This window comes from Myodes glareolus, chromosome 7, assembly GCF_982192425.1.
Source record: "Myodes glareolus chromosome 7, mMyoGla1.1, whole genome shotgun sequence".
Lineage (NCBI taxonomy): Eukaryota > Metazoa > Chordata > Mammalia > Rodentia > Cricetidae > Myodes > Myodes glareolus.
In genome coordinates this window covers 70,448,263-70,461,281 of record NC_142032.1, presented here as the reverse complement: position 1 = coordinate 70,461,281, position 13,019 = coordinate 70,448,263, and the positions used below count along the sequence as shown (strand labels likewise).

General features: G+C 47.6%; 1 protein-coding gene across 4 annotated transcripts in view; it reads right to left on the bottom strand.

Annotated features, from left to right (window-relative positions):
• The window catches only part of Dhx32 (DEAH-box helicase 32 (putative)), a 59,802-nt gene that overhangs the window by 29,300 nt on the left and 17,483 nt on the right, over positions 1-13,019 (bottom strand). For all 4 annotated transcript variants that reach the window (XM_085693236.2, XM_085693237.2, XM_087908327.1 and 1 more), the window contains one exon: positions 6,989-7,501. In XM_085693236.2, coding sequence (XP_085549362.1) covers positions 6,989-7,270 — 282 coding nt within the window. In that variant the 5' untranslated portion in view covers positions 7,271-7,501. The remainder of the gene's footprint in view (positions 1-6,988; positions 7,502-13,019) is intronic.

Below are 13,019 nucleotides of genomic sequence, written 5' to 3'. Positions count from 1 at the left end.
GGGATGTAAAAGAACATCACAATAATGGAGAAAGTGAAGGAGCCCGGGCTGGAGAGTAAGCACCAAGGGACTAAACAGAGGACACTTATCACAAAGGACAACGGCAGAACCTCTAATAAACTTAGGATACTCAGGAAAGAAACAGACAGTCCATGATTCCTCATTAATACCCTGGGGTAATGCGTAATTAACACGAACAGCAACTGAGCAAGGAAAGTAAGATGCATGAACGAAGCTTCAGAGCACCGTGGGAGCCGGGCATGAAGCAGGGAAGGAAGAAACCTCTGGGAAAGTCAGGAAGATGGTCACCGTCATGGTGATTGATGTCCAGAAGACATGAGATGTGGCTCCCAATGGCCACTGAAAAACAAGCTAGGATCCCGAGGCAGGGAGGGTGGTCCTGGAGTTTCAGAGCTGATGGACCCTCAGGAGGCCACAGTCTTGGAACTGGCAAGGAGCCTTCCGCAGGTCAGATAGAACACCCAGTGCAGGAAGGACACCCTTGCTCGGCTCAGAAGAGAGATGTTTACTTAGTAACCAAGTTTCACAGAGGAGCAGAAACCACAACTAATTACAGAGCCTGGAAGACGTGTCCATTATATATGCACATGATAATAGTAACCCTCTCTCTCTGAACAGAAAAGGGAGGGGCCTGGTGTTAGAATCCCCACCCTCGCCCCAATGCTCGACGCCAGTGGTCCTCAACTAGTGGGCCCTGACTCCCTTGGGGGTGGAAAGACCCTCTCACAGGGCTTTCCTAAGACCATTGGAAAACACAGATCTCTATATTACGATTCATAACAGGAGCAAAATTATAATTATGAAGTAGCAATGAAAATAATTTTACAGTTGGGGGTCACCACAACATGAGGAACTGTATTAAAGGGTTGCAGCGTTAGGAAGGTTGAGAACCACTGCTCTAGGCGAACCTGGAGAATTCTGAAGTCTAAGCCGTTGGCAAATGTCAAGTACTGCAGAAAGGGAAGGAGTCAGAAAGAGCCACAAATCTGGGCTCTCAGTAACTTGAAGGGGCAGAAGGCGCTCTCCCCGAGAAAGCTTTGGGGCGCTGTGTGCGCTGTGGGGAACACTGCCGACTTCTGTAGTTAAGGCTCCTTGCTTGAATCGGCCATTCCTCGTGGCAATGCTCACCTCCCGGGCAGGGGCTTTCCATAGTCCCGAGAGGACCCTTACTCCGGTCATCCTGTCCTGACCTGCTGGACAGAAAGGTCTCGGTCTTTGCTATGGTTTCTCTTTGGAAGATATTTCCCCATCAGCCTACTGTGGGTAGGGTAGGAGCCAAGCTGGATCTGTGGGAGTCACAGGCACGCAGAGAGCTACCTCTTTCCACAGCCTGCTGGAAAGTGAATTCTGAGACACTGTGTGACAACAATGACAGCAAGCGCTCGGCAAAAGCTGTGCAGTACAGTGACAAAAATAAATAGGAAACTGCTCCTTTAGCACATGAAAGACAAGACCCTGTGTACAAAAAAGCTCGTCTGGAGCTTGGGAGTGGACAACACCCATGTTCAGGTACTCATTCTAGAAATTCTCACCAGCTGGGTATCAGTCACTCAGAAATCACCAGCTATCAAATCACCATATTTTCTCAATCCATTTCCTAGACTGGGTAAAAGTACTCACAATGCGGTACGCTTCTACTCTGCCCATAGCCTCCCCTGCTTCAGGGACTCCTGGGGCAGAAGCAGGGTCAGGGCAGGCAGCAATATGTCTATCTCCTGCCACGAGGGCGACGAGGTGGTGGCTAACCCCAATTCCCATGGGTTTTGTGGACTTCTGTTACGGGTGCGAATTCAAGAGGTGAAGCAAAAATGTTCCCGTCCCCATGCTTGACAGCATAGCACACACAAAAGAGCTCAGGCTGTGGGATTCTGGGAGACTTAAGGTCAGCCACACAGATTTCCTACGAGACTCCATCAGCCAAATACAGATCAGAACCTAGAGCAGCAGCACTGGGCACGGCCTCATCACCGCCAGGCTGGCGAGACAACATCCACAGAGGGGTGCTGGTGCGGGGCTGGCTGCCCTTTCCGTCCACAGCTCCGTGCAGCTCCTGCTCATCAACATGGGAAAAGAAGGAAGAAGACCTTTGTGAGACGGAACAAGGCTGCTGTTCCGTGGAACAGTTCCTGGCCCCCAGGTTCCCAAGCCCTTGCTGATATTGTTAGCCTGTGCAGGAGACTCCTCTTTCACATCTTCTAGAATCCCAAGGACACCAATTACATAGAGTCTCAAAGTCCCTTTAGTACCAAGATAAATGCAGACCTCCCAGGGAGAAAGGATCCTAAGGGCAGTAGTAATCCACCTGAAGACAGGAATCTCTCCCACAGACCCCTGCAGAGGGGCCAGGAGCTGACTCCCAAAGCAGCTCTGCCCTAGTCAACCACTAAGTCAGAGTACTTTACCAGGGTGCTGGTTGAGTTTCAAGTCCTGCATCCCTCCATGTTTGGCTGTGGGTGAGCATAGGTCAAACCTATCCACAGAGGACTGTGGACAAAGACGCCCAGCCACGACAAGAGACATCCAACGCCACCAGTGTCTTAAACAAAATCTTAGCTGTTTTGTGCTTAATGTCTCTGACCTACCTGACTCTTGGGAGATTAAGGCAAAAGCTGGAGGAGGAGACACAGTCAGTAGCTCTAGAAATGCTTCTCTTCCCTTCTGGCTTCCCTAAGCCTGTCCCGAACAGTGACAGAAAAGTCTCCTCCAAGGAACGAATGCGAATTGTCTTTCTCTTCCCTAGGGCAGTTGCTACACAGCCCTGGTGACGTCTGTACCAGAAAGAGAAGGTATTTGAGGGTCTTTTGCCCTACATATAGGCTTTTCTTTGAAAGACTTAAAACTGTGGGGAAATAAGAAAAGAGTCTTGGAAACAAAAGAAGCTATTTTCAGAATTAAACAAACAAACAAACAAATAGACCCATTTCTATTTGTATACAATTTGGCTTCTCTAAACCAGAAAGGCATTGCCTTCGTCCTCAACAGAAAAAAACACAGCTAACTAAAATGATTAAGAAGTTAAAACTGGTGCTGTCCCAACCCTCAGGAGGTGGAGGAGAAGCTCAAGGTCATTCTTGGCTGGCTACACAGGGATACTTTGAGGCGCTATCTCAAAGAAACTAATCTTCAAAGCGGCAAAAGAAACCACATGCCCAGTTATATATATAACAACTGTGACAACATTTACAGTATATATAGCGATTCTTGCTCTTAATCACAAATTCTAAAGAAATAATGTGGGGCAGCAAGTCTGAACTGACAAGTCTGGTGAGACCGAACAAGGAGACGGAGGTCATGAGGGCTGTGCTGCCGAGAAAAGGGTGCTACGGAAGGTGGGAAGGCTGCAAGGAGACCAGAGCTGAGCTTTTAGAGCCAACGGTATAAAGGCACCCTGACATAGGCAGATAAATGTAAAAGTTGAACAAACAGAAGTACACAGAGGGAGAAACAAACAGGAAGACAGAGGCGGGACGAAACATGGAGCCATGCAGGCAGAAGAACTGGTGGGACACAGGGAAATCATACTTCCTTCCCAGGGGGAAGAGGCAGAAACACAAGAAGCCAACGGCAACAGGCACATCTGCTGCCCAGCTCTCAGTTTCTAAACGCAGTTGTCTGCTAAAGAAACCAGGGGCCCTCAAATGGCTGTTTCATAGGCCGGCATAGCGAGTGCTCCAGGAGCCCGGGGCAGGTGCTCCAGGAGCCCGGGGCAGCTCACTGTGCGAGCAGTGAGGCACTCCAGAACGAGGCAGGTGAGTGACAAGGACAGTCGTCGCTCTGAGGTGCTCTAACTGGCCACACAGGGGCACACTGGACAACACAACAGGTTTATTAGTGAATGACATCCCACAGAGGAGAAATGGGTCTATGCTAACACAAAGAATGGAATACATGAATTACTAAGAATAGAAAGCTAAGTCAGGTGTGGTGGCTACAACCAATACTTTGGAGGCTGAGGCAGAAGGATTATTGGGAAAGTTTAAGGCTAGCATGGGCTACAGAACAAGACCTAGTCTCAAAGAAAAAACAAACAAACAAAAGTAATATAAACATTTTTAACTAGTAAACTTATCTTTAATCCCAGCCACTGGGAAGCAGGAAGATCTCTGTGAGTCTGAGGCCAGCCTGATCTACGTATCAAGTTCCAGGGCAGCCAGGACTTCATAGAGAGACTCTGTCTCAAAAACAAAACAATAAAGTAAGAAATCAAGAGTTGACTCTTCAAGATTGTCATGCAGGCAATGCAAAGGCAGAATTAGGACCATTGCTAGCTGTCACCAGGCATCTCAGAATTCCAGGGGGACCACTGCTAGGCTGCCATCAGTGCAAGGTGACTATCCCGAAGTAAAGCAGGTTGCCCCTGTGGGCTAATATGTGACAAGTGCATACTCCATACGGCCTATGAAACCATACAGAGGAACAACTTGACAGCTCAGAACCAGCAGGTGCCACCTCTCCAAGAGATCACACCAGTAGCCTGCCTCCAGTCAGCATGCTGAGGAAGCACCAGTGTAACATTCCCAGGGAGCCACCTGCCACAGGCAGAGCTTGAATCAACCTGAGGATGCCTCAGATACCATCGAAGTCGACAGAACTCACTGTGCCCTGAAAATGCCAAAGTCGTGAAGGACCGAGGAGAAGCTGTTTTAGATTAAAGTAGTTTTAAATGACAATGAGATACGGCATAATTCTGGATTCCATTTGGTTGGAGGATGATTTAATGTTTTTATGACATCCCAGCTCGTAAATATAAATACCCAGCAATCAGGAAAGAGCAAGATGTCAGCGTTGTACTCTCCTTCTGACGCTTCTGTAGTAACCGTGAGAAGAGGACCTCATGCCACCTCCCTTCCTTCGACAGTCTTGTTCTGTAGCCCATGCTGGCCTGTAGCTGCTCATCCTCCTCCCTGAGCCTTTCTAGTACTTGGATTATAGGCATGCATCCTGCCTGGCATTGCTAACTTTTATGTTTTCTTTTAGACATGGTCTCTCTATACAGTCTTGGCTGTCTTGGATCTCACTATGTAAACCAGGCTTGCCTCAAACTGAGAAATCCACCTGCCTCTGCCTCCTAAGTGCTGGGATTAAAGATGTGTGGCATCATGCCTCAATTTATTCTTAAAAGGCACAAAATAGGGGCCAGAGAGATGGCTCAGGGGTAAAGACAGCTTGCTGCTTTCACAGAATCAGAGGTTCCCACACTCACATGGGGCAACTTACAACCACCTATAACACCAGCTCTCTTTTGGCCTCCGAGGGCACACACATAGCACATCTTCACTCAGACACACACACACACACACAAACTTTAAAAATTTTGGAACAAAAATGTGTGTGTTCATGTGTGGAAGTACGGGGATGCTGATTCAAACATGGTAAGACAATATCTCTGGAGACTCTGGAGACAGCTGTGGAAAACATCTGTACTATTTCTGAAACTTTTTTTTATCAATCTGAAGTAAACATAATAAACATAATAACAAGATTTGAAAAAGATAAATTTTAAAATAAAAAATTCCATGTGTCCACAAAACCCAGAAAAGATTTCATTTAGTTCTGTAATAAAGTAAACTGAAGTAAGAATAACTCACCAGAGTGAATAAAAAGCCATTTAAAAGAAGCTCTTGCTACTGGAAGCGATAAGCCAGATCTGAACCATCACTGCCCAGCCCTCCTCTCTCTGCAGTACAGTTAAGGCGACTTGGAAGAGGCAGCCGCCGTCTGAATGTTCTCTTCAACCAGCCTAGGAGACTCTGCAACCTGAGCCAGCACACTGCCAAAGGCTTCCAGGCCACAGGTCTGCCGTCTGAAAACCCACTGTGCCTTCTACAGATAATCTCTGTGGTCTAGTCTAAGGGTTTCATTATCAGAATCTACACTGTAAAACACTGACCTCTCTTGAGTCAGAAGTTGAAGTTCAAACACAACAAAGTGGACAGGAAGTATTCAGTAACTATCTCTTTGGAGCTCGGGGCCAGCCCCCAACACAGTTATACTCACAACAAAGTACTACCTTCTGCCCAATTCAGAAATCCTCCTTGGCTCACACCGACACCAGAAACATCTGCATTCTTAAGTTTATCATTTAAGCACGCTAGAAATCAAATCTGGGGTTCAGGCATTTTTGGCAAGCGCTGTGCAACCAAGCCACACTCCTAGCTACTACATTCATCCTCTAACAGCCCCAACTCTTTGCTGGCTCGATAGGCCCAGACCGCGGTACTATCTGGGCCTTCCGGTATTTCTACCTGCAAAGCAAATGAGGGTCTCTGCTGCTGCACAGACTCAGGATCCCAGCACTGTCAGGAGCAGCAGGAGAGTCAGGTCCTCAAGGCCAGCCTGGGTTACGCGAGAACTTTTTTCCAAAATATAAGAGGAAAATAATTGACTGCGCATTTGGTTTCTGAGCCCAGCCAGCGTCATACAAAAGAAAAGTCACACAGGCTGAGAGACGGCTCTGCAGTTAAGAGTACTGGCTGTTCTTCTGAGAGCCTGGATTTAGTTTGAAGCACTCATATGATGGCTTACAATTGTCTTTAATTCTAGTTCTAGGGGCTCTGACACCCTCTTCTGGTGTCCTTGGGTACCTGGCACACACATGGTGCACACACTTACACGTAGGCCAAACACTCATAAACATAAAATTAAAATAATCGAAAAACCTTTAAAAGAGGAAAAAAGCAAGAAAAGTCAGGCGTCTGATTATATCCACTGGCACGCAAACAAACATTAAGGGTAATCCTCTGAAACCTGGAGGGCGTTAACACCTACTTCATCTTCTAAGACCGCATCTATAAATGAGATCATCTGAATTATTCTGGGATAATCTAGGCACACTCCACACGGTTTCCGTTGTCTAATAACCAAGGCTGGTTTACAGCACCCAGGCCGCTAATGCTCTTTTCGTCTGGTTACAACACAGTACACATGCGAAACCTCAAGGCCACAGGCCCTGCTGGTGGCTCCTCACCTGAGAGCTCTTGCCACACTTGGTGTCTCCTGACACGACCACAACCTGGTTTTGCAGCAGACACTCCATGAAGGAGTACTTTTCTTTCCATATTGGAAGTTCTTCTCTCTCTTTCAACAGTTTATAATACCGCGATGAATACGGCAAGCCGTCAAAAGGGTTCAGCTCCAGATCCTCGCAGGCCAGGACCCCTTCCTCGTCCCCATCACTGGAGTCTAGGGACTCGGGAAAATAGCGTTTTTCTAGGGAGGAGTTGGGATGCTCCAGTTCGTCTTCATCCATTTCTTCCAGCAGCACGCTCAGGCCGGTCACATTCCACAGCCCAGTTCCCCTGTCAGCAGCCCATTGCAGCCAGGACGTGAGGCCCGCTCACACACTCGGCCAGGCTTCCGGACCCAGCTCGGGATTTCAGCAAGTTAATTCCTCAAACCCGTGTCCCTCGTTGCTGGGTTACTCTCTGCGCAGGCTCACTTCAAGGCTCTTGGTCTGTTACATGGCTTTCAATAAACCATGCTGAAAAACAAACACATGGGAGATGAGTGTAAAATCTGGTAACAAATAAGAAGCTAAAAACAGAAAACACAGACACACTCAAAGCAAACAGTCAGCCTTTTCTGTGGAGCGGTTACTGTCGGTCCGGCTGCTGCCTGCTTCCCACCGGGAAGAATTCAGGCTCGCTCTCACAGTAGCGCCGTGCAGCTTTGGAAAATCAGTCTCCCCAGCCCGGTGCTCTCTCCCTGACCTCTGTTCAGGCCTCTGCCTCGCTGTGGCTGTGAATGGAAAGCAACAGGGAGGCTGGTCGGAATTGTGAAGCTAATCAGTCACGTGGTCACCTAATCCCCCGACAAAGAGGCACAGACTTTATAAAGGGGAGAGTTCTGTGGGTCTGGAGAGAGGTCCCCAAACACTGACTACCAGAAAGTCTACTACCCAGCATACCTTAGGAGCAAAGGCCTGCTCATGCCAGTTTAGAAATGCCAGTGAGGAAAGAGAATTTATTCCTTTTTTTCCATCTTTTGCTAAGAAGGCCTTTGTTTAATTAAATTAGAAGGCTCCAGAATATTTCTGGAGATTGCTGGATGTGAAGCCTAACAGGCCAAAGCCAAAATAATAAAAAAATAAACTTTTAATCTAAACAAAGAGAGTTTGCCTATGGAAAGGTAAGATTTACACCAAGAACATTACACGTCAAGAGAGACATCGTTTCTCTTCCTTCTCCAATTACTAGGCATTAATGGGGGAAATAAATACTTGGTGATGTTAGGGGAAGTCCCTTCCCATATCAGCCAGGTGGAAATTTAAAACAAAACAAACAAGCAAGCATGGAAAACTCAAGTTAAAAAACTACAGCCTCCCGCCTCCCGAGTGAGCCTGCAGCTGCTCCCAGGGCCCCTCCTTCATGAGGAAGAGGAAAAGCTCTGCGCCAGCAGGTGCCTGGGAGCAGCCACTCAAGAAGGATCTGCTGGGCACCAGGCACTCAGCACACACATTGGGCAGAGGATAATTGGGTGGGGGTGCGCTGGACTTCCTGCCTCTATCTCAATATGGTTCTGAAAACTGTATCCTGCTTCCCAACTAAAACAGAATCACAATATTGCATAACACAAACAGAAAAGTTCAGTGTGGACTCTCTTCAGGACCCTTCACGGCGCCTACAGGGCGAGATGACACCCCAGACAGCTGCAGGAAACATGGCAGCTTGAGCCTCCTGGCAGGCAGACTCTGACATCAGCAGGTCTAGGAAGCAGACCCTGCTCAAGAAGCTAAGGTTCAGTCTCAGGCTCACATTTTCTTTTGCTCTAATTAGAATTACAAGCCAGAGTTCTCTTTCACCCTTGTAATATTTTAAGTTACGCTGCTATTACACCACATCCCTGATTGTCTTAGGGACTATTTCTTACCAAGTTTACTTTTTAAGGAAGCATAAGCGACTGGAGAGACAGCTCAGCAGTTAAAAGCACTGGCTATCTTTCAGAGGACCTGGGATTGATTTCTAGCACCCACATGGTAGCTAACAACCATCTCTAACTTCAGTTCCAGGGGTTCTGATACCCTCTTCTGACCTCCTTGGATACTGCATACGTAAACATACATGGAGACAAACACTTATGTAAAATTTTTTTGTTTAAAATAAAATGAATAAGCATAACACAGCTATGATCTTTACTGAATACATTCCTGTTAATTTATGGTACACCCTTGAGTGTAATCAGTAGCTCACAAAGTATGGGCCACATGCATGTTGAAGATCCTGAAGGCTGATAATTAGAACTTCATGATTTGGAGGGATGGAATGGTTTGGATAGTCAAACTCATCTGTTCTGCCTTTAGTCCTCCGAATAAACATTTGTTACTGGCCACCGACCACATCTGCCCATATCTGCTTAAGAGAAACAAGAAAGCCTAACACACTGTCAACACTACTGAACAGACCACTGGCTTCCGTGGAACCCAGAGCTAAGGGATGTTACCAGTTGGCATCTGGAGCCTGTAGCAGAGTCCCTGGCTCTGCTCGGGTCCACCTGATGTCATCACCCATGTTTTTGGTAAAAGCACTTACCTGACTCTTTTGTTCTGAGGAACACATCATTCAGGGCAACCTAAGTCTGTTGTTCCTGGTTTGCTACTCACACTTGGTTTTGGATAAAGTATTATTAACCCCTTAAAAACTGGTGTTTGAACATGGCCAATCAGGGAATAGACACATCTGAGCATGCTCTTTTAGAGACCTAAGGCTCACCTAGACACTCTGCTATACAATATGTGTTCACAGCACTTCGCAGTTATGGTGGAACAAGAGATGACCACTGTGCCCATGGAAAGGAGGCCACGCTGTGAGAAAGGAATGCAGCAAAGTGATGCTGAGTCCCTCTCAGGGTTCCCACGCTGGGAACTTTCCGCTGTGGAGCTGGCTATCTTCCTGGATGCTCAGGCCACAGCAGGAAATCCTCCCACCTGAGAGAGCCGGAGAGGGTGCCCCAAGGCTACCAAGCCTGCCTGAGCCCTGATCCCTGAGCAAGCCCCTCAGTAGCCTGCTCAACCTAAGGAATTTTAGAAGGTGATGCTATACCTGAGCTATGCCTCACAGCCTTGAGATAACATGTACCCACAGTTTAACACCTTCCCCCCGAAACTCAGGGTCATTGTTATTGTAAGCTACCACAGCAGAGCATTATCCTCATGTTCCCTTGAGTAGAGAAAACTCAAAACCAGACTGTTGCCCTGGAGCCCCACTTGTCTCAGTGATTCAGTACCCATGACCCCGTCACCCACACACTCACCCAGGGAGGCGATCCTCCCCGGCCCTTAGAAACCAGACAGGCTTGTTTGAAAAACATTTGGAAAGCTTGGGCCCACAAAGGGCTTCAGTGTAAACTGGTAAGTTTGAGGAACCAAGCCATTAAATTCTCAGACTCTGGAGAAGTCAGAGTGACTTCATGTGACTGTATGGCTTGTCCCGGACAGAGGAGTGGCTGAATTTAATGCTCAGTGATGTTCAGATACCTGCCTTCATTCGGCCTGTGTCTGTGCTAGGCTATGCGAATCTATTTTTTCCCTAGTAGTAATTAAAAAGATAGGTGATCCATGGCCTGCATTAGCAAATTCACATGGGGAAGAAAAGGAGGATGGAGGCTACGGTTACAGCTCAGTTGATAGAATGCTTACCTAGCATGCAAAGTCCCCAGGTCATGCCCAGGCACTGCATAAAGTGGGCACCTATAATCCTAGCACTGGAGAGGTGGAGGAAGAGATCACAAGCTCAAGGTCATCCTTGGCTACTTGGTGAATTTTACATCAGTCTGGGATATAAGGTACTCAGAAGGAAGAAAGGGAGGGAGGGAGGGACGGAGGGAAACAGAGATGGAGGGAGGGGGGAAGAATGGAGAACAGGCAGGTAAATATGGTAGGTTATATGTCACTCAAATAAAATTCAACTAAAACTGTTATCAGACTAAACATTTTACTATAAGATTGGAATGTGAAAGTGCCCTTTTCAGACTTATCCTACATACACACTGTAGGCCATAGCTTCTCAGGGCTGCCCTTTGAAGCGGGTATACACACACACACACACACACACACACACACACACACACAGAAATACGTATGCATGTAACAGCCTTAGTGAGCGAGAATCAGAAGCTGAGATGAGAAAAGGCCATGACTTAGTCATTTATATGTATGAGGTCTAGTCAGATAATTCTAGAACTACAGAACAGGGTCGAGGCGAGAGCATGCAGGTTTGCTCTCTCCTAGGTTAGCTTGTTTCAACGATCCGTGTTCCTTAGCTGCAGTCTTCTGTGTCTGCATCTTTCTCCACACAGTCCCTGGCCCTCTTCCCTTGATAAGTAGTGTTCTTCTCTAGCCTCCATTTTTATACCCTCTCTAGCCTCCATTTTTATACCCTCACGTCCCACCTCCCTAGACTCCAGTCTTGTGTATTCAAACATCTTCTTGTCGTTTCCTACGTGGACACTGAAGAAGCCCTTCAGACTTTGCATGTCTGGAACTGAGCTCCCAGCACGGCCTCAGAGCCATGTTGCACAGCTGCACCTCGGTTAACTCCTTCAGGTGCTCAAAGTATTTGAAGTTTTCCTTGGATCTGTCTCCCAGGGCTAGGGATTAAAGCCAGGAGCTTCATGAATACCAGGCAAGTACTCAACCACTGGGCCACACTGCCAGGCCCCCTTGGGTTTTTTTGTTTTGTTTTGTTTTTTAATCTCAGACCCTCTATTTGATCCTTCAACAGACGTGGGAGGTGAGCAACCATGCTTTTCCCACTGAGCTCAACAGACCCTGTATAACAGTTTTACCTTAACTCATAAAGGGACACCAGATACCAGCAGAGATAGGGAGTGGAGCAGCCTACAAGACAACTTTCCAGGTCTCAAGGCCAGTATCAGGTGCCTGATCCCCGAAATTCATGAGCATCATGACCCTGCAGCTGTAACCATGGACCTTGAGAGCTCAGCTATCCCAGGCTGTGTGTGTGTGTGTGGGGGGGGGGGGGGTTCAGCCTAAACCTTTCTCTGCTGTAGTCAGAGGGAGAAAAACAAAACCACAGAGATCCAAGACTACTGAAGACGAAGTGCCTCCTAAATCCAGAAACAGGATCGGTGACCTCCGGAAGCTGTGTTCCATAGAGGCCTGGGCCCCTCTGCCCCATCTCCCTCAGCAGTCTCAGTCTTCCTGAGCCCTGGACAGGCGCCTTTCCTGTGTCTCAGGCCCTGTCCTTGTTCTTCTGGGTCTGAAATGTTCCTCAGATAACCAACGCCTCACTCCTTTATTTTACAAAGGTTTGCCAAGTGCCAGCTCAGTAGAGGGTTCCCTGGACCTCCTTTCTATAAGATCACAGACTTTCACCATATGTACCTCTGGCGCTGGAGCTGTCCACCAGAAGGCGCGCTCCATGAAGCAGAACTCTGGGTCAGATTTGTTCACTGCGTCTGTTACGGGGCCTGGCACATAAGAGACACTCAATAACTATCTGCTGACTGGATGGATGATGCTAACACTTCAGAGACATTTTTACCAAGCTCCCCCGTACAAAGTCAGTCAACAACTCCTTAACTATTTCTCAGAATACTATTCCTTTCTTTTCCTTAGGCCATCATGCCCGGGATCTGTGACCACTGCACCCTTGAAACCCAACCCTGGTCTACGTCCTGTAGCTGCTTTTGGCTATATCCTGTTCAGAGTTCCAGACCCCTTAGCATTGCTGAATAATGTCTAATCCCCCAATTAAGAAGTCACTATGGTGATACTTTGGTTCCCTTCATCAATGGCATGCTATACACCCTTGCTACCCCTAGAAGGGAGGAGTGGGCAAGTGGGCAAGTTCATAAACTTAAGAGCATGTACCTGTGCTTAGATTTAACCAGTCCAGCATTCAGAGTTGGGTTTGCCTTGGTCTCTTCAGGAGTTACTGTTGGAAATGACAAGGCTGCCCTGAGATTCAAAAGCCAGCAGGCATTACCCTTGCTGCAGCACATCACAGACCTCTGTGGCTGGCGGTGAGCAGGCAACAGTC